This window comes from Rattus norvegicus, chromosome 5, assembly GCF_036323735.1.
Source record: "Rattus norvegicus strain BN/NHsdMcwi chromosome 5, GRCr8, whole genome shotgun sequence".
Classification (NCBI taxonomy): Eukaryota; Metazoa; Chordata; class Mammalia; order Rodentia; family Muridae; genus Rattus; species Rattus norvegicus.
Genome location: NC_086023.1, coordinates 167,897,418 through 167,917,334, shown reverse-complemented (window position 1 = coordinate 167,917,334; position 19,917 = coordinate 167,897,418). Strand labels below are relative to the sequence as shown.

The 19,917-nt window shown below is 54.1% G+C and overlaps 3 protein-coding genes across 18 annotated transcripts in view; 1 reads left to right on the top strand and 2 right to left on the bottom strand.

Annotated features, from left to right (window-relative positions):
• Espn (espin) overlaps positions 1-8,064 on the top strand; it is a 33,898-nt gene extending 25,834 nt beyond the window's left edge. For all 6 annotated transcript variants that reach the window (XM_039110681.2, XM_008764380.3, XM_008764377.3 and 3 more), the window contains 5 exons: positions 1-146; positions 222-485; positions 4,928-5,007; positions 5,095-5,106; positions 7,130-8,064. In XM_039110681.2, the coding sequence (XP_038966609.1) occupies positions 1-146; positions 222-485; positions 4,928-5,007; positions 5,095-5,106; positions 7,130-7,274 (647 nt within the window). In that variant the 3' untranslated portion in view covers positions 7,275-8,064. The remainder of the gene's footprint in view (positions 147-221; positions 486-4,927; positions 5,008-5,094; positions 5,107-7,129) is intronic.
• A 218-nt stretch (positions 8,065-8,282) lies between these two features.
• Positions 8,283-12,958, bottom strand: Tnfrsf25 (TNF receptor superfamily member 25). 4 transcript variants are annotated; one of them, NM_001137644.1, is made up of 10 exons: positions 12,383-12,549; positions 11,746-11,887; positions 11,399-11,533; positions 10,938-11,090; positions 10,790-10,844; positions 10,110-10,165; positions 9,912-10,010; positions 9,671-9,708; positions 9,046-9,229; positions 8,283-8,879 (listed from the first exon to the last, which is right to left on the bottom strand). In NM_001137644.1, the coding sequence occupies exons 1-10, from the start codon at positions 12,413-12,415 to the stop codon at positions 8,551-8,553; spliced, it is 1,224 nt and encodes a 407-aa protein (NP_001131116.1). In that variant the 5' UTR covers positions 12,416-12,549; the 3' UTR covers positions 8,283-8,550. The 4 variants fall into 4 exon arrangements, with proteins under 4 accessions (NP_001131116.1, XP_006239535.1, XP_006239536.1 ...); XM_006239473.5 differs by having other exon boundaries at positions 8,289-8,879; positions 11,746-12,958; XM_006239474.5 differs by having other exon boundaries at positions 8,289-8,879; positions 9,671-9,705; positions 11,746-12,958.
• Positions 12,959-13,105: 147 nt separating this feature from the next.
• Positions 13,106-19,917, bottom strand: part of Plekhg5 (pleckstrin homology and RhoGEF domain containing G5) — a 43,500-nt gene continuing 36,688 nt past the window's right edge. For all 8 annotated transcript variants that reach the window (XM_039109738.2, NM_201272.2, XM_039109735.2 and 5 more), the window contains 6 exons: positions 19,710-19,829; positions 15,995-16,127; positions 15,797-15,912; positions 15,432-15,616; positions 13,976-14,743; positions 13,106-13,706 (listed from right to left, as the gene is read on the bottom strand). In XM_039109738.2, the coding sequence (XP_038965666.1) occupies positions 13,697-13,706; positions 13,976-14,743; positions 15,432-15,616; positions 15,797-15,912; positions 15,995-16,127; positions 19,710-19,829 (1,332 nt within the window). In that variant the 3' untranslated portion in view covers positions 13,106-13,696. The remainder of the gene's footprint in view (positions 13,707-13,975; positions 14,744-15,431; positions 15,617-15,796; positions 15,913-15,994; positions 16,128-19,709; positions 19,830-19,917) is intronic.

Genomic DNA, 19,917 nt, shown 5'->3' with positions numbered 1-19,917 from the left:
GCACCAAATCTTTCAACATGATGTCCCCAACGGGTGACAACTCGGAGTTGCTGGCTGAAATAAAAGCAGGCAAGAGTCTGAAACCAACACCGCAGAGCAAGGGGCTGACAACAGTGTTCTCAGGCAGCGGGCAGCCAGCCTCCCAGGTAGGCACTGGACGGGTGCCCCGCCCGGGCTCCCAGTGCCTGCCCAGTGCTCAGCCCTACCGCTTCTCCCGGCAGCCTGAGTCACCACAGCCTGCGGTGTCACCTGGGCCATCTCGGGCCCGGAGCCCCACCCCACCAGCCTCTGGGCCTCAGCCACTGCTCAATGGCAGCATAGTACCGGCACCACCTGCCACCCTAGCACCAGGAGTGCATCTGGATGTGGAGGCCCTCATCCCCACACTTGATGAGCAGGGCCGGCCCATCCCGGAGTGGAAGCGCCAGGTGATGGTCCGGAAGCTGCAGCAGAAAATGCAGGAGGAAGAGGAGCAGCGGAGGAAGGTGGGTGGGCAGGGCTTCCTAGAAAGCCCTGGGGTCTGCACACTAAGCCTACAGCCTGTTTCCCAGGTCACCTGTCATCCTTTGTGGACCCTTTGACCTCCAGCAAAGCCCATTAACCTTGGAGAAAAGCAGGAATATAGGCTACCCTGCATATATACTGGTCTCAGTCCTCCTACCTTTATCGGTCCCTTGGGAGCGAGCTGTCAGTGTTTATCAAACTCTAACGTGCCTTCCGGTCACTAGGGGCCGTGTTAAAAAGAGTATAGTGTGTGTTTGGGGTCAAAGACTGAGATTCTGCGTTTCTGACAATGTCCTGAGTGGATCCACACGGAGTGGTCCAAAGAGGCCTTCTTTGCATCCAGATTGACTTGAGCTCCGTCCTGGTCCTGGTCACTCTCCAGCTGCTGCTGCCGCTGAGATTTGCTTCATCTTAATCCCCACATCTGTAAGATGATTTGGTCATCCAACAAATGTTCCCTGACGGCCATGTACTGTACCGAGGTTGTGTCCTCAGAGGGTTCACAATGGATGTACCAAAGTCTACTATCAAGGTTGCTGTGGAGGGGTGTGTGGTGTGTGTGTGTGTGTGTGTGTGTGTGTGTGTGTGTACAAGCAAGTAAGTGTCCCTAGATATGAGAGGGTCAACTTGGGGTCACAGACAATTGAGCTTTATGAGACACTGGGTTGATCAGGGACACAGCAGACTGAGGCACCACTCAACCAGTTGACAGTTATGGGTCAGGGGTGGTGACAGGGTAGAGGTTGGTGATGTAGTAGCCCAGGGTGAGATGGGAATGGGAGACACACAAGAGCAGATTACGGAGGGTGTGGGGTGAGGAGGAAGGTGGCAGGGAGGATGGGTTGGTCAGGAAGTCACAGCGGATGTGTCTCTGGGGTGTTGTTGGAATGTGGGGTGACAAGGGTGAGTCAGGATACAGGTTTGGGATAGCTGCCTGGAAGGGATTAGGCCCCTGAGCATGCTGGGGGCGTGGGGGGCAGTTTGTTGGGGAAGTGGGGTCGACTGTAACTTTAGTCTCTGTAAGAGTGGAGTGGGGGGGGTTAAGGGAGAGATGGGGAAGAGAGGGAGGGAGAGAGAGACAGAGAGAGGCAGAGACAGAGGGGGGAGACTTGCATCCGGGCATTGACCATGGACTGACTAGGCTGGCCCTGGACCACAGAAAGCCTGAGAAAGGCTCTGTGACCTGGTGACAGGAGAAGAGCGCTAGGGTCCGGCTTGGAAATACCATGCTGTAGATCAGTTAGGCAAGGCCTCTGTGCCTCTCTCAGCTTCAACGCCTTTCGCGTGTTCTTTGGGTGGTGTAATGAGCGACCAAGCCAGGCATGGAGACCTGGTCTTCAGGCCTGCTTTCCCTGCCTCAGGCAGCACCGCAGCCCCATCCGGTGCCCTCTACCAGCAACCAAAGTGACCACTGCTCAGAGTCGGGAGCCGAAGCCTTACTACAGTACACTCTCCCCGCCAGCCAGGCGGCCAGTCCTTGCAAACGCAGCCCAACGGAGCCATTACACCACCCAGGACTAGCAAAAGGTCGCCGGCTCTGCTGCGGGAGCTGGGCCAGAGGGAGACCCGCCCCTCCCCTCTTTTGTCTTCCCCGCATTAGCTAACCGCTGCCAGCTCCTGTTGCTACCCCCCGGAGGGCTGGAGATACTCTCACGAACACAACGCCATCCTGGGGCCTTTTGGCGAACTCATGACTGAGGCAGACATCCTCCGCATCGAACAGCAAATTGAGAACCTGCAGGTGCTGCACAAGGCAAAGAAACTGGAGGCCCGCTTGGAGCAGCTAGAACTGGAGTTGGAGCAGCTGCTACCGATTTCTGCCGCCTTGTCAGCACCACGCTTCACGGTCAACCCACGCCGCATGCATGGCCGCGCGGCCAACCTGCCTGCCTGGTGCAGCAAGATCTCTACGCTGCTCAAGAGCATGGCCACGCTGCTGGCCACTCTGGGCGGCCGGCCGGCGCATCTGGCGGAACTGCTAGCTGCAGACACTGGCCAACCGCTGGCACCGCTGCCAGACGCACCCTCAAGGCCTGGACCACTCTGTTTGGGACGTTCTCATTCGCTCAGCTGGTGCCGGGAAGCCGTGGCACGGGAGATCCTCGAATGTGGCGTCTCGGTGCAGGACCTCCGCGCCGCGTATGAACGGCGCACCCAGGGCGCAGCGCCCGCACATAGCCTGCGCCGCAAACTCACTCAGCCCACCAGTACCCCGGACCGGGAGCCCATCCTCGAGGAGGATTACGTGGCACTTGGTTCCAGTGAACAGAGAGCCACCATCGCTAATGGCCTGTGGGCTGCAGAGGAGCCCTTGGACACTCTGGACTCATCGGAACCATGGCACCATGAGGAAGCTCTTCCGGAGCCTGAGCAGTTAGCTAGCAGGCCGCCGCTCTCCACCGAGCTATCTGGCGTCCAGGATTACATCGACATGCGCAAGGAGCGCATCGTCTACCTCTTCCTGGAGCACTGGCGCAAGTGGACCTTCCAAGGACCCCGGCGTCATGCCCAAGCGCGCCTGCGCAGATTGCTGCCCCGGGTGGTGGCCTCCGGCGCCGGTCCCCTCCCAGAAGCAGAAGATATTCTCCAGCAGCCAACAGCTGATGAGGACCCTAACCGTGGCCCTGAAGAGCGGCTGCTACAGCTGCTAAAGCAGCGACAGGTGGTGGGCAAACTGCTGGGCCACTGGAGGAGCCTTCTAAGGCAGGTGCCAACACGCCAGGCACCCAGGGAGCTTACACACGGTCTGTACTGGCCCGAGCACTTCCTGCCACCACTCGACGGCGGCACTCCGCGGAACTACGACAGTCTCACTCTGGATCTTTTCATGCTAGGCTACTTCCAGCTGCTGGAGATGGGCCTGAGCCGAGAGGAACGGAAATTCCGCCACCTGCTGTGCTACGAGATGTTCGACCGTCTGGGCAGCCACCCGTGGGAGCTTATCCGTCAGTTCCACCGTACAGTGCTTGAGGAGGTGGAGGCCGGTACGCGTAGCTGGGAGGATGGCTTTGAAGACCTCAGGCGCCAATTCTTCGGAGACAGCCTCGAGTCTGAGCTGGCTCCAGAAGAGACCCAAGAGGAGGAGGAAGAAGCGGCGGAGGAGGAGGAACGAGACCAGGAGGGAGAGAAGGAGGAAGAGAAGGAAAAACTGGAGAAGGGAGAGGAAGAGAAGAGAGAAGAAGAGAAAGGCAGGGAGAAGAAAGAGGAGGAGGAAGAAGAGAGAGAGGAAGAGAAAGATAGGGAGAAGAAAGGGGAGGAGAAGGAAGAAGAGAAGATAGAGGAAGAGAAAGACAAAATGAAAGGGGAGGAGGAAGAAGAAAGAGAGGAGCCCACCAAAGAATGTGTACCATCACAGGACCCGCCAGAGGGCCAAACAGAGGATCCAAGCCCTGTGCTGCCGCCACTGCCTCCCGCTGCACCTCCCCCAACCTCAGCCCTGCCTAGTTCAGAACCCCCTACTGAAGAGCCCTTGGAGCTGGTGTCTGAGATGGGCGAATTCAGTAATGAGGCCATCTGCCGCTATATTGACCGGAGCTTCTCCTTTTGGAAGGAGAAAGAGGCAGAACTCTTTGACATCTGACAGCAAAGTTAGAGTTTAGTTTTGTGCCTGGACGCCTGTGTGACATCTAGAGGCCAGAATCAGAAAGAACCAGGTTTTCAAGAAGTCTGCTTCTTTGGGACCTTTGAGGTCCCTAGGAGGGAGGAAGTGAGACTTTTGTGAGCTTGGAGGGGGCGAGTCAGTATTTCTGCCAGACAGCAGAAGCATTCTGAGTTAAGGGACTCTGGGTCCCCTGAGGCATTGAGTTTCTATCTCTCCATCTCTGGGTTTTGCTACCTCCGTGGCCTGTGCAATGTTCTTCTGTGTGGTGTGTGATGTGTGCAGAGCGCCCCCCCACCTTCTCTTCTGTAACATCGAAGGAATAAAAAACATTGTTATAGGCTGTGTCGGAACCCCTCTCCCCATGTCATTATAGCTTCATAGTTGTTCCACTAAGAAAGGAGCAAGTGTGGGTCAGCCGGTCCTCCACAGGGGAGATAGAGGCAGCCTGAGCCTTCCTGAGCTCACCAAGTATGTGGTACAAGTCTACATCTGCCTGGGGCCATCTTGGCACCTGCCTTGTGGGAAATCAGGACCCAACTACTTTCCTGTCCTCCTTTTTACCTCCTCTGATCTATGTATGTGGCTCCACCTGTAGGAAACTGGTTGGGGTCACTAGGGAGCAGGAAGCCCCGTCTACAGAGGCTGCCACCAAGCACCATTACGGGATTGTATCATAGGAAGTCATAAAAAGGCGGGTCTTCCTTGCAAACACATCTACAGTCTGCAGTCCCTGAATTCTCCACATCCCCTGTGTTGGGTTTGCATGCCCCCAACCTGGGAATCTCAGGCCAAGCCGGTCCTGATGCTGTGGTCGTGTTTTAGGAAGAAGAGGAGGAGGCCCGGCTGGCCAGCCTGCCCGCCTGGAGACGAGACATTCTTAGGAAGAAGCTGGAGGAGGAGAGGTGAGTGGAGGAGACTCTTGGCATCGTGGTGTCTTGACTGTCTCAGAAGGTATGAGGCCATCTAACCCTGTCTCTTTCTCTTTCCAGGGAGCAGAAGCGGTAAGCATGGTCCTGACCCAAACCTGCCACCTCTTCCCACAGTCAGCCCCACAGTGCTCCTCCAGCCAGCCTGTTACTTCAGACATGGTCCCATAACCTTTCAGCTCTCAATGATGACACAAGACCCTTAATTATTTAGCACCTGTCCCTCAAAGCCTAGCTCTAATGCTCTGATTACATTCTTAAGTTACCTAGACCCCGTCTCCTAGTAGCCTAGCATTTCACCAAGTGGGTGTTAGCACATGCCTATAATCCCCTTGGTAGGTAGAGGCAGGAGGATTAGGAGTTTAAAAATGTCCTTGGCTCACAGTCACCTCATGGTTAACCTGACCTAAATGTGACTTAAAAAAAAACAAAACAACAACAAAAACAAACAAAAAGCCCCAACAACCTTTACTGGTCCTAGCCTACAATGCTCCTTTTTCTTTTTAAATTGTGTGTGTGTGTGTGTGTGTGTGTGTGTGTGTGTGTGTGTGTGTGTGTGTGTGTGTGTATGTGTGTGTGTGTAGGAACATATGAGCACAGGTGCCTGTGGAGGTCAGAAGTATCAGATCCTGGAGCTGGAGTTACATGTGGTTATGAGCCACCTAGTGTGGGTGCAGGGAATCGAACTTGAATCTTTCTGGAAGAGTAGTAGTACACAATCTTCACAGCCAAGCCATCTCTCCGGCCCCAAGGACAGTTCCAGGACCGATAAACTCCATCATCCACGTGTTCCTTTCAGCTTAATCTCGGTACACAGGAATCTAGCTGGGTGCTGTCCGATGGAAAGATAATGTGCCCACGTATTTAATTTTAGATTTTGTAGTAGCCACACTGGGAGAAAACTTTTTAGAAGATATAGGTAAGTTTAATCTTCACACTCCTAGCCCAATGTGTGGAAACTGCGTTCAGCATTTCAGTGTGAACGTCACTGATGAGAGCTAGGGGATGGCTCAGTTGGTAGGGTGCTTGCCTAGCTCGCTGGAAGCCCTAGGTTCAGTCTCTAGTATTACAGAGAGCTGGAGCCATGGGACTAGAGAGATGGCTCTGCAGTTCAAAACACTTACTGTTCTTCCAGAGGACTAAGGTTCAACTCCCAGCAGCCACGGGCAGCTCAAAATGGCCTGTAACTCCAGTTATAAAGGATCAAATGACCTCTTGGGCCTCCTTAGGCACTAGGCACAGGTGTGAAGACATGCATGCAGGCAAGACACCCCACACACAGTCAACTAAATGAAATTGAAGACAAAGGAACCAAAATAGAACCCCTGGAGAAGTGGCTTGAGTGTGTGATTCCAGCATGCAGGAGGGTCAGTTCAAAGTCAACCTTGTCAACACAGCAGACTTGAAGCTAGCCTGTAATACATCAAGACCACCCCCCCCTCTCTCACACACACACACACATTTCTTTCCTTACAAAATTTAGTTTTCAAAATATCATGTGCATGCCAATTTGAACATTTTGATTGTTCCATAACCAGATATGATTAGTGGTAACCCTGACGACAACAGAGCAGCAGATGTGCCCTTTCGCTTTTTCAGAGTTGGGAATCAAACCTTGAGTATTACAGGCAAGCACTCTGCGGGAGAGCTACACCCCCAGTCCCTAGCCTTTCAGAGCACCTGTCCCTAGGTAGCTCGATGGCCTGATCCCCAGTAATGAGATCCCCCAGCACCTCAACCCTATTCCCTGGGCATTTAGATTGACAGCTTCCTAACAATTCAGGTCCTGTCTCCGATGACAGGCCTCCTGACACGGATCCCGTGAACTCTGTAACATTCAATCCTCACACGGGGACACCTAAAGACCCAGCATTCCAGTAACATTCCTCTACAAAATAATAATCCAATTTCAGACTCCAATTTTCTTTCTTCTGAGTATCCCTCTAACTCCAATATGGCGGCATGAAAGCCCTAGTTCCTAGGCAGTGTAGGCCCCTGTCCTCGTTAGCTCCCTCCCTCCCTGCCATTGCCATCCGGGTGTCTGGCCTGTCCCAGTATCTGGCCCCAGGCATCGCTGAGTTTTGCCACCCATAAACAGAAAAGAGGAGGAGCGGCAGAAGCTGGAGGAAATCCAGAGGGCGAAAGAACAGTCGGAGAAGCTGCGGACACTAGGATACGACGAGGCCAAGCTCGCGCCCTGGCAGCGACAGGTCATCTTGAAGAAGGGGGAGATCCCTAAGTAATAGGAGTCTCGGCCTCTTGCGTGTAGCCTCACGAGCTCTGAGAAATGGGGAGCGGCCCCCAGCCCCCGCCCCATCCTGTCAGGTTGGTGCGGAAGGGTGGGAGCCTTGAGCCCTTCCCTTCGGTGCCTGCCGGAATCTTCCCTATTCCCCTCCCTGGCCCCACATCCCCAACCCTGCTGCTGGAGTGCTCTCGCGAACCCCTGCTGTCGCCTGGAAAAAAAAAGTGCCCAGGCTGCTGACGCAAAAAGAAAAAAAGAGAAAGAAAAAAGATGCTCATTTGCATGCTCACTTACATATATTTGCATGTTCACCGACCCAGCCGGAGCTCGCCCCAGCCTCGTGGGTGGTGACTTTTCCTGCAGGGCGCACGCCCTGCTGCAGCCCCCTCCCCCGCAGCCCGGAACCCACATTGCTGGCGCATCCTGGGTGGAGGCAGACCCCGAGCTCGGGGAAGGGGTTTTCCTCCCTCCACGACCCAGATCTGTGCTGGCCAAAGTTGCTGCGTTTCTTATCCCCTGCGAGGGTTTCCTCTCAGTCATTTGTTTACCAGAAAGGATGAAACTTGCCTGTAGGGGCGGAGCTGTCGCTCCTGAGGGGCCCCACCTTTACACGTACCACCCCCTCCCCCCGCCCCAGTTACGCCTTCCAAGTTCCCAGTCAGGCCCTTAGCTTCCCTGACCCTTTCACTGCCTCAATGGTATAAGTGGAGGGCCAGGGATCCCGCAATTGTACCTGCTCCTCACCCTATCCCCCACCCCCTTCCTTCCCCCATTAAACCTCTATCCGCCAACTGTGCCTCTCATTCACTCTCACTCGCCGTCCTAGTGACTTTCTCCTTCTGAGGCTGCTGCGTAGTGGCGGACACGGGAAGAGCTGCTGTGTGAGCCCAGGAAGACACTGGTTTCCACTGTACCTCAGTTCCCGAGTCGTCAGAACCCCCAGCCCACTCAAAGCCTGGGGAAACAGAACCAGAGCTCCACTTAACACCCTTAACTCCCACTGAAACACCAGCAGTTGCTTTTTTGACGAAATTTAATACCAAGTTCAAACTCGGGCTAATTAACAGCTGAGCAAACCAATCACTTGGCCCCTTCTGGTATTTCTCCATGACTCTTCCCTTAGCTGGAGTTCCCTGCAGGTAAGCAGGGGTGAGACACAGCCAGCCCTGCTACGCAGGACCACGGCAGGGGGTTAGTAAGTGACATAAAATGTCTACACGCATAAGTAACAATACTTAAGGCTCCTTCAAGGGTCAAAGTGGCTGATGGACCTCACATCACGGGCCGCGCTGCAGGCGGCTACGAAGGTCCTCAGCACAGCCTTCCAGCCCCATGCGCTCCAGGGCCGCATAGATGGCACCCAAGCCTGCAGGCTGCTGCTGCCGCCAGCGCTTGAGCATCTCATACTGCTGGTCTCGGAAGCGGCAGATCTCCACCTCCACAGCCTCAATTTCTGCCTCCCGCAGCCCCAGCGTGCGCACAAACTCCTTCCACCTTCTGGCTGGGACCGCATCCATTACGTCGTAGAGTTGCGGGCCAGGCTGGAGCACAGCAGCCGGAGAGCCTGCCGGGGGCGCTGGCGAGAGCGGAGGTACCAGAGGAGGGCCTGAGGTGGGGTCAGAGATGTGAGGATACTTTTCAACAGAGGACCTAATAGACCTCTTTAGGCAGGACAGCCACCACTCTTGAGGACAGGAAGTTGACCGTGAAACAACATTCCCACCTTGGACTTGGGACGACAGGGGGAAGCCTAAGCCATTTTGCTCTCTTACCAAGAGTTCTGTTTGGCAGCTGATCCCAGGGTTGTGAGGCCTGCCTGCAGACCACCTCCTCAGTCTGGGATAAACCGGGGGTCCAGTTGTTGCCTACCAACTGGACAGTGGTGCAGACTTTCCCAGTACTGCCTGGGGGTGGCAGGAGGGTGTGGGCGCTGTCTGATGCTGAGAAATGGGTAGTCTGGAAGGTGAGAGGGGCCAAGTCAGTCATGTGAATCTAGAGAGGCCTCTTTGCTGGTCTCTGGCTTCAGGTGGACATCCCCTGGCTCAGACAGCAGAATCACCTCCCATAGGCTCTGTAGCTCACTCGCACACATGCATACACACACACACACACACACACACGCCCCTGTGGCCCAGCAGAAAGGCTACTTCTGTGTTTGCCTGGAAGTCTATCCCCCAACCCTTTGGAGGTGTTCATCCCTCTGAATGTTAGGCCTGGGGTACTTGTCTGAATCCCAGAGACGGTCACTTGAGAGCAGGTGCTGGGGATGGTCCTTTCCACTGATAGCCCTTAGCATACTTGTCTGTTAGGGTCTAACCTGTGATAGCAATCAAGCTAGCACATGTTAACTCTCCTCGTTCCGTGAGCCAGAATTCTTCGCAGGACTGTGATAATTACCTGTGGTGAGGCCAGGGTCTCCATCCCAGCTATGTCTGCTAATAGAGACAGAGAGGGCCTGGTAAGCACCTAGGCAAGGGCTAGTCCAGCACCTCTTGGATTCTTCTTCACCTCACACTCCTTCCCTCAGTCTCCCCTTCTGCACCAAGTTACCGGGGCCCTAGAGCACCCATCCTTACCCTAGGCCTCTTTGTAATGCGTGCATATAGTACATGTATGTATACTACATGCATGGACTTACCAGTGACCACGGGCTTACAAGGCTGCCACCGACAGTATGCACAGATCAGGACAGTCCCAAGAAGGAACGAGGCCCCTAGAAGCACCTGGACCCAGAACACTGACAAAACAGTAGCTGGTGAGAGCAGGCTGGCGGCCACCCTGCCCCACACTGGCCCTCCCCAGCCTTCCCACCAGAAGCCCCAGTGTTTTCACCTACTCTGCTTCCAGCCACAGACAGCAGTGCAAGCCTTAGGGCAAACGCTGCTGAAGCTCCTGCAAAGGAGTAAGGCGGGGCTGAAGGCTCCCGGCACTGCCCGACACCGAGGCACTGCCGACACCCCATCTTGCAAGGGGTGGACTTCTACCCTGCCCCCAAACATTCTCTAAGTGTTGCTGAAAAAATAACCATCACTAATCCCTCTTCAGTTCCTGAGTGGTGGCCCTCGCACCTGGAGTCAGTGTCTGGGAAGCAACAGGTACTCAAGGGCTTGGGTACCCGTTCCCCTTACTGAAGCCCTGGGAAGAACATCCTAGTGCCAGCCACATCCAGAGGGTAAACCTGAAATCCCTCAGCTTGCCAAGTGCTAGCAGCAAATCCAGCCTTAGCCGAAGTTTCAAAGCCCTATCTGCGTAAGCAAATAAACCGTAAATCTACCCCCAAATATGGGAGGGGAAGGGATAAGGAAGATTCGGGGCGAAAGCAAATATATATTTCCCTTTAATGTATACGCACAACCCTTCACCATTTCTGCTTGCCCGGAAGCGCCCCTTCCACGGCGGAGCCAAGCTGCCCCACCCACATCTCTTCCCACCTCTAAACCTGCAACAACTATTCCCCAAGTCTCCACCCTGCTCCCAGCCTCCCCTCCCTCGGGCCCAGCACAGCCAGTAAGTTACGTGGGGCAGGACGCGCAGCCATTGCCGTGTATGTAGAAGCCAGGCGGGCAGGGCCCTGCAGACCAAAAGATGGCTTGTGTCAGGACGGGAGAGAACGGAGTTGAAAGAAAAGGCCTCGGAGGCAGACAGCCCAGAGTAGAGTACTCACGGTATGTTGTAGGTTCGTAGCTTGAGCAGGGGGTACAAGAGAAAGGTGAGCTTTTCCCACACGGCTCGGTGGAGCAGTCAACACACCAGCCTGACTGGCAGCCACAGTGAGTGTCCGTCTCTGCGGAGCAATTCTCCAGGGTCACCTGAAGGGCTGTGAGAGGGGGTGCAGGAATGTAGGAACAGGGGACGTGGTGTCAGAGCCACTGACCACCACATAGAAGCAGGGGATGACCTCCCTGGGAGAGCGGCACTGGCTAACCCCACAGGTAGAATAAGTAGGCTGCTCATGACTGACCAGAGGCCAAGGCCACGTGGAGACAGGAAGGACACAGGGGAAAGGCGAAAGGCACGATATGTGGTGGTGGATGGAACCTGTGTTCCGTCCTCTCTCATCCAGGACAAGCCATGGACTGTCCTCGAGAGCCTGTCCCCTGAGTCCTGGACAGGCCACCCCCTTACCCTCTTCATCACAGACTTGGCAGCGGGTACAGTCAGTCTTAAAGTGGCTGTCTCTGGCCAAGAAGGTGCCCGGAGGACAGGGAAGGCATGAGGAGTCGCCACAGGGTTCTGTGCAGGGGGCCTTCATGTACTGTCCTGTGGGACACAGGCAAGGCTTAGAGTCAACGGCTCCTGGAACCTGTGTGCCTATACTTTGCTTTCTCTCTCTCCCTTCCTATCTCTGGCTCTTCTCATCCGCCCGTTGCCACCCAACCTCCCTGGACCCCATCCCTAGCCTGTCTCACCCTACCTGACCCTCTCTCGGGTTACCCTCCTTTTCCCTGCCTTTTACCCTTCCAGACACTTACCCTTTGGGCAGCCCCTGCAACAAAGCTGGCCATACCTCTTCTGTGGCTCACTGGCACAGTCACACCTGCCGGGCGTACCACCCTGGCCATGGCCACCAAGCAGCAGTAGCAGCAGCAGCAGCAGCGATGGTAGGAACAGAGGCTGGAGAACACGTGCAGCTGACCCAGCTGTGGCTGCCCCAGAAGGCGACCTCTCCCTCCTAGGCACCTCCTCCATTCCTGAAGCCCTAGCATTTGCCCGAGTAAACTCACTTCTCGGGCTCCTGGGCGGAACAGGGTTAGGGGAGTGGGAATAGCTTCCCTCTCCCTGTCTACAAAACCAGCTTATGAACAGCAGAGGAGGCCTCCCTCCCCACCTTTGCCCATTTCCTTTCTACCCAGCAAGACTCGGCCACCCTGCCCCCAGCCATGCCTTCTGAGAGGTGGAGGCCCCCAGACCCCTTTCCCCGGGAGCCTGTGCTTCCTCTCAGCGGAAGGGCGCGCCCGAGCCTCTAACTAGGTCGTTGGTGAAGGCAACCGGGCCCGCTGGGAACTCGGCAGCGTTGAGAAGCTCCCCTAGACCCTCCCTTCGAGGCTTAGCTCCAGGGCTGCAGGTCGGGTTCTGGACTGTTTTCTGGCCTCCTGCGACCCCACTCACCTCCACCACGCAGCCCCGCGGCCGTTGCTCCATTGCGGTCTGTACCGCCTGGGCCCTGCGAGCACTGCTCTCGTTGTGTAGCCCGGGGCTTCCCCACTAGCCCAGCCCCTGTGTTCCTAGACTAGAGCCAGCCTGCCTGCCCGCCCGCGCCTTCCAGAACAGCTTCCCTCAGGGGATGGCCAGGGTGGGGTCTGCTACTTTTTCGAAGCTGTGGGAATATGCCCCTCTACCAGGCGGAGACCCTCTCCGCTGGTGTGGTGCATGCACACTGCATACTAGAAGTTGACACAAGCTTTGACTAAGACCACAAAGCTGCGTCCTGATTCTACCCTGGGTCTAGCTCCAGCCCTGAGAACCACTGCTGGAGAGTCCAGAGCAAGCAACTCTTATCCGGGCCTCAAGTACTTGGGACAGGGTGGGGCAACCTAGGTAGGACACATACGTCTTCCAGAATAGCTGGGTATGGGCGCTGAGATGGACAGAACCTTGAGTTCTAAGGAATACCCTCTAGATTCTGGAGTCTAGAAGATTCAGCAAGGACAGGGTCCAGAAGTTATTTCGCAGAGGCTCCAATGACTAGCAGCCTCTCTGCTGTGGCAGGAAACAAGGGTGGTCTTGGGATGTTGGCCTGTTATCTTCCACAGGGGCCCCTTTACAGCTGGCGAGACACACAGCCCTCCAGCCCAGCCCAAGCAGGGAACAAAGGAGGGAACCACAGGACTCTTTCTAGGGGAGTATATACAAGTCTTTATAGAAGAGCCAAAGTCAATAAATACGCAGCTTGACAGAGCCCAGCCCCAGCCTCAGAGGCCAGCATGACCAGGAGGGATACGGACTCATTTCATGAGCCCAAACCAAGGTGACGGTGAGAGCCCAGCCTTGGAGCCCAGCCCAGAGGATCAGGGCCGGCAACATCAAGAGCAGAGGACAAGGGGCTGCCTGGACAAGGGGGTGGAGCATTGTAGCCAAGGCCTGGAGCTCTACAGGGCCCTTCTCCATTCCATCCAGTCCGGCAAAGTGCAAATCGGCCTTGAGGTGATCCGGAAACCATCCTGCCTGGCGCTCTGGCACACGCGCGGGCGCGCGCACACACACACACACACACACACACACACACACACACACAGAGCAGCCAAACAGGTGCTGTGACCTCCGGGAGGTGGGCTCTCTGATGTCCTCAGACAGTGGTGCCCTTGTTGGGGGGTCTCCTTGGTCTCCACACACTCCGAGGCAGCAGTGAAGCAGGTGCCGTATCCCCAGAAGGCAGCTCTCTCTGCTGTCCCTTCATCAGTGGCACCCTTAGGGGTCTCCAGCTCATACCTCCCTGCAAGGGGTGGGGAGAAAAGTCCATCCTTGGCTGGTGGCAATCATAAAGTGGTTCTAGCTAACCCACCCTCTTCCATGGTCCCCTCTCCCCTCCACTATGGCCTACTAGAGGTAGCCGCGCCTGGTACTATGTTAGTCTAAAGTTTTTCCCCATTCAACTGAAAAAGGCTGATACGTGAAGGCATGGCTGTCACTACCCCATTACCAAGACTTAGTGCTATCTGTGCCATCAGAGCCATCTGTCCCTCCCCTAGCCGGGCCACTCACGAGGCAGTGAGCGTGGAGTTAAGCAGTAGGGTGGTCCTGATCCGGTAGAGCTGGGCCAGGGTCAGCTTCCTGTGTTGAGCAGAGATCCCTGGGGAAGGCTCCGGCTGCACCCTTGGCACAGTCCCACAAGGCATCTCTCTGCACTTCCTTCTGGCAGAATCTGCTGGTCCCCCAGCCTTGTGGCTGGGTCTATTCTCAGACTCTGACAACGGAGGGCCCTGGCAGGGGCCACACGCCCCTGGACAATTCCAGCCAGGCCCACCTTCCTGAAGGGAGCTCTGAGTCCTAACTCCAGGGGCCATAGTGATCAGGCACAGTTCTGAGAGGCTGCGACTGGGAGCTGGGGGCGAGACGCTGGTGGTGGTTCCTGACAGTAACTGTAGGAGGCTAGCCTCAGATTTGGACTTGAGCAGGTGGGGCAGGCGAGGGAGCAGCTGAACCGGAGTGCGGCGGCGGAGGCGGGGTGAGGGTTGGGGTGAGAGGGTCTGAGGCACGGGTACTGGCTCAACCACAGGGTGTGGAGCCGCAAAGTCTTGAAGGGAAGTGGGGGACAGGGTGCCATAGGCAGAGTCCATGGAGCAGGACCGGCCGTCCACGGGGCCCAGGGGTAGCAGCTCACTGGTGGGAGTGATGGATGAAGTAGTGTTACTGAGAGAGGCCTCGTCCGACTGGGAGCTGAAGGGACCGCGGTCAAACTCGGGGGAAGACAGTGTCTCCCCGGGCTCTACCACGACCATGGCCAGGGTCTCAGTGGAGCCATCTGAGGCACTGTGGGGGACAGAAGGGAGTTAATAAAGCAGCCGGAGCCCTAGCAGCTCAGACTTACAGTCTGCATAACCAAACATCAGTATCCCGTCCTGACCCGGGTGACACCTGCAGTCTCCAGGCAGCCAGGTGGAATGGAGTGTATTGAAAACTGCCCTCAGTGCCAGGACCCTAGCAGGAGACAGAGCTATCCCGACTCCCACTGGGTTCATATGATTCCACCATTCAGAGAGCATATCTGTGCTGAGCCAGATGACCCCACTAGGGGACTTGTCCCCATGGTCCCTGTGTGTGACCTGGTCTGGGTAATGCCGTCCTGGAGCTCACTACAGAGATCAAGCAGGCTTCAAACTTTTGGCAATCCTTCTGCCTCCACCTCTCAAGTTTTGGAATGGGATTGAGTCATGTACCTTGGTTTGCTGGGTAGATTATAAGTCTGTTTGTCTTTCTCCCCCCCCCCCCAATTTATCTATTTATTTATTAACTTTACATCCCAATCACTGCCCCCACCTCCTCTCTGTGGTCCTCCTTCACACAGCCCCTGCCATCCATTTTCTTTTCCTTTGTTGACACAAGTTATTTTGTTGCTAAGCCTGACAAAAACTTGAGGTAACCTTCCTGCCTCAGCTCTCAAGTCCTGGGGTTATAGGCCCGAGGCCCAAGCTCACCATGCAGCCTTGGGAACACATACCAGTGCTCAGAGTCCAGGCTGTTGCTGCTCTTTCGAAGGATGGTGGGGGAGCTGGCAGCTGAGGTACCGCTTTCTTCGCCCTCCTCTTCCTGCTCATCTTCCTCCTCTTCCAGGCTTTGGAGGTGCTGGGTGCCCGGATGCTCCTGTGCACAGAGCAGCTGTGCGCGCAGCTGCTGTAGCTGGTTCTGCAGATTGAGTGAGCACGCACAGTCTGAGCTGTGTGCAGCAGAGCCCGGCTGCCCTCTCTGAGCCGTGTGCAGCAGAGCCCGGCTGCCCTCTCTGAGCCGTGTGCAGCAGGGTCCGGCTGCCCTCTCTGAGCCGTGTGCAGTAGGGTCCGTCTGCCCCATGGCTCACCCTTCTCTCACCTGTGCATTGTAAAGAGTGTCCACCCAGCTCCGGCACAAGGCCTGGCTGCTGGCCTGGAATGTGTAGGCCCCCACAGCACTGTGGAATTCATTCAGGTGGATGAGGAGGAAGGAACCTGGTCACCGAAAGGCTGAGTTAGTATTGGCCCCTGCCCATGGCGGCCCCGTGTCCGGGAGCAGAGGGGCAGAATTCCGTACCAGGGTCCCGAAGCTCCCGGCACACGATCTTGTCCACCAGGAGCGGTGGTCTGATGACCTTCGTCCTCTCCGCTTTCTTCACAGCCTTGGTCACCAAGAGTAGATCGGTGAACAGGAAGCAGTACACGTCCATCTGTGGTGGTGGTGGGGAAACCGGAGTCAGAGTCACCCACAGGAGGCTCTTGGGGCTAGGTGCAAACCTTTGCTGTTTTGTTTTAAAGATCTACTTGCATTTTACTTATTTGCTTAAAAGCAGTTTGGCCTTTGTTTTTATGCACGTGGGTTTTTGCCTGCATGGGTGTGTTTCACGTGCATGTCCAGTGCCACGGAGCTAAGAATTATCGTTTAACTGTGGAACTGAACCCAGGCAGTGCCTGTAATGACTGAGCAATCTCTCCAGCCCTGCATGTCAGCAGGCAGATGCTTTTTGGTTTGTATATATCTATTTGTGGGGACACAGGGACCAAGCAACGGTTTGATAGCACGTGCCACTGAGCCCAGTGGCCTCTGGGAGCTCAGTTTTTGTCAAACGCTTTCCTATCATAAAAGGATTTTCATAAAACTCGTCTTTTTTTTTTCCCTTTTCTTTTTTTTCGGAGCTGGGGACCGAACCCAGGGCCTTGCGGTTGCTAGGCAAGCGCTCTACCTCTGAGCCAAATCCCCAACCCCTAAAACTCGTCTTTTAATGAAGTATATTTTCTTAATTAGGATTGGTCTTTGTCTTAATCCGGCCCCCAAAATCAGGAATCTGTATGTCCAAACAATTAAGGTCCCTGTCCCCAACTGTTTTTGTTTTTTGGTAAATATTTATTTCATATATGTGAGTACACTGTAGCTGTCTTCAGACACACCAGAAGAGGGCAGCAGATCCCAGTACAGATGGTTGTGAGCCACCGTGTGGGTGCTGGGATTTGAACTCAGGACCTCTGGAAGAGGAGTCAGTGCTCTTAACCACTGAGCCATCTCTCCTGGTTTTTGATTGATCAATAAAGAACCAATAGAATAGCAGATGAAAGAGGCGGGCCTTGGAAGAGAGGGTTCGCCATAAGAGAATGTAGGACACCATGAGATGGGTAGGACAGACCACACAGGAAGGAACAGGAGACAGTAACAGTCAAAATGTAGGTACAAGAAGGAAAGCAGCCCCTGGAAAAGCTGCCCAGAAGCAAAGATGGGCGTCTGCCCAGAAGAAGCCTGGGCAGCAGAGATAAGATACAGATTTAGGAGATGTTAAGTCAGGAATGCCAGAGCGGAGAGTTTGTTAGCTGTGGGGAAATTTAGAAGTGCCCAAGCACTGAGCCAGTCAAGGCATATCAACAGTAAGCCAGCGTGCATGCGTGCGCGTGCATGTGCACACGTATTTGATTTACGAATCCAGAAGGCTCTGGGGATGCTGGGAATTGAACTCTGGGGCTTCTTCAGAAGAACAGCAAGTGCTCTTACCCACTGAGTCATCTCTCCAGCTTTAAGCCTCAAAACTAAAAGACGATATTTTTTTTAATGGAGGCCTTGTCTGAGAAAGAAACAAAGGAGCGAGAAAGAAGGATATGCATACTTATGATTTAACTCAAAAATAAAATATTAAAAAAAAAAAAAAAAAAAAAAAAAAAAACGGGCTGGAGAGATGGCTCACCAGTTAAGAGCACCCGACTGCTCTTCCAGAGGTCCTGAGTTCAATTCCCAGCAACCACATGGTGGCTCACAACCATCTGTAAAGAGATCCGATGCCCTCTTCTGGTGTATCTGAAGACAGCTACAGTGTACTTATATATAATAAATAAATAAATCTTTTAAAAAAAAAAAGTAAGTGATCTGGCCAGTGGTGGTGCACACCTTTAATTCCAGCACTTGGAAGGCAGAAGCAGGCCTAGCTTTGGGTTCAAGGCTAGCCTGGTCTACAGAGAGAATTCCCAGAGAGCCAGGGCTACCCATAGAAACCCTGTCTCAGGGAAAAACAAAACAGTAAGTATTCAGGCATGGTGTCCTGTACCTTTAGTCTAAGCACTTGAGAGGCAGAGAAAGGAGCCCAAGCAGGGCATGGTGGTTCACACTTTTTTCTTTTCTTTTCTTTTTTTCTGGAGCTGGGGACCTAACCCAGGGCCTTGCGCTTCCTAGGCAAGCGCTCTACCACTGAGCTAAATCCCCAACCCCGGTGGTTCACACTTTTAATCCCAGCACTTGGGAAGCAGAGGACGGCTGATCTCTGAGACCAGCCTGGATTGCATAGGGAGTTCCAGGCCAGCAGAGGTTACATAGTGAAACCTTGTTGCAAAACAACAAAATGAATTCAAAGCCAGCTTCAACTATACTGTGATTCTGAGGGTCATGAGACCCTATTGCAAAAAGTTTTATTAAATAGTATTAATTTATGATTATACATAATCATATGTAATAAATTATTAAACATTAAATATTCCATTGTTTAATGGAAAAGAGAAAAAACACCCTAGGAGCGTGCCACCACATTACAGGGTTTGTTTAGCAATCCTGAGGACCTGGACTCAATCCATCATAAAGAGAGAAGAGGAGGGGCTGGGGATTTAGCTCAGTGGTAGAGCGCTTGCCTAGCAAGTGCAAGGCCCTGGGTTCGGTCCCCAGCTCCGAAAAGAGAGAGAGAGAGAGAAGGGGAGGGGCTGGAAAGATGGCTCAGCTGAGCACTGGCTCCTGAGTTCAATTCCTAGCAACCTCCTGTTGGCTCACAACCATCTGTAATAGGATCCAATGCCCTCTTCTGGCATGAAGGTGTACATGCAGGTAGAGTGTTCATAAACATAAAACATACATAAAGAAGTAAATCTTTTTTAAAAAGAAGAAATAGGACTGGAGAGAAGGCTCAGTGGTTAAGAGCACTGAGCTCTTCCAGAGGTCCTGAGTTCAATTCCCAGCAACCACATGGTGGCTCACAACCATCTGTAAAGAGATCTGATGCCCTCTTCTGGTGTATCTGAAGACAGCTACAGTGTGCTTATATATAATAAATGAATAAATAAATCTTTAAAAAAAAAAGACTTATTTTATGTATATGAGCACACTATATCTTCTTTAGACACACCTGAAGAGAGCATCAGATCCCATTACAGATGGTTGTGAGCCACCAGGTAGTTGCCGGGAATTAACTCAGGACTTCTGGAAGAGCAGTTGGTGGTCCTAACCACTGAGCCATCTCTCTCCAGCCCATACTTTGTAAACTTTAGGAGGGCATTCGTCCTATGGCATCTGTCCCCTGTTCTTAGGTCACCATGCTGGCTAGTTTCTTTGTCGATTTGAGACAAGCTAGGAAAGAGGGGCCCACCATGGAGACAAACACATCTATCAAATTAGTCTGTAGACCAATCTTTGGGGCATTTTCCTAACTAATGGTTGATGTGGGAGGGTCCAGCCCACGGTAGGCAGGGGCATCTCTGGGTAGCTAGCCCTGGGTTGTGTAAGAAAGCAGGCCGAGCAAACCAGTAAGAAACATCCCACCACGGCCTCTGCTTCAGTTCCTGCTTCTGGGATCCTGCTCTGGCTCTCCTCAGGAAAGCCAAGGAAATTCTTTCCTACCCAAATGGCTTTTGACCATATCAATGAAAAGCAAACTAGGGCAGTTACCATGTAACTAGCTAGGCAGTTATAAACCACTGACCCGCGGCCACCTGGGAGAGCCTCAGGAAGGACAGAAAACCTACAAAGAGCAAGTGGGACAAGGCTTGTAGGGTGGGTATCCTGGGGTCACCTTGCTATCTTTCCCCTCCTTCATCCTCAGGCTCCCTTCCAGCAGCAGCTGTCGCGTCTCTTCAGGGGAGGTGCCAGGCATGGGTGCTGTCAGGTCCAGATGTAGAAATTCCTTCAGGAACTTTACATACGTGAGAGCAGAAGTCAGAGGGGTCAGGTGCGAACCGGAAGATCTGCAGCATCCTCCCCCTCTGAGAAGCCGGTGCTCT

Coding starts and splice junctions, on each gene's coding strand:
- Tnfrsf25 (XM_006239473.5), bottom strand. CDS start 11,962: ATGGAGGAGGTGCCTAGGAGGGAGAGGTCGCCTTCTGGGGCAGCCACA. Junction 10,166..10,789: donor GGCTGCGCGTCCTGCCCCAC/GTAACTTACTGG, acceptor ACTCCTTTGCAG/GAGCTTCAGCAGCGTTTGCC. Junction 9,230..9,670: donor AGACCCTGGCCTCACCACAG/GTAATTATCACA, acceptor CTCACCTTCCAG/ACTACCCATTTCTCAGCATC.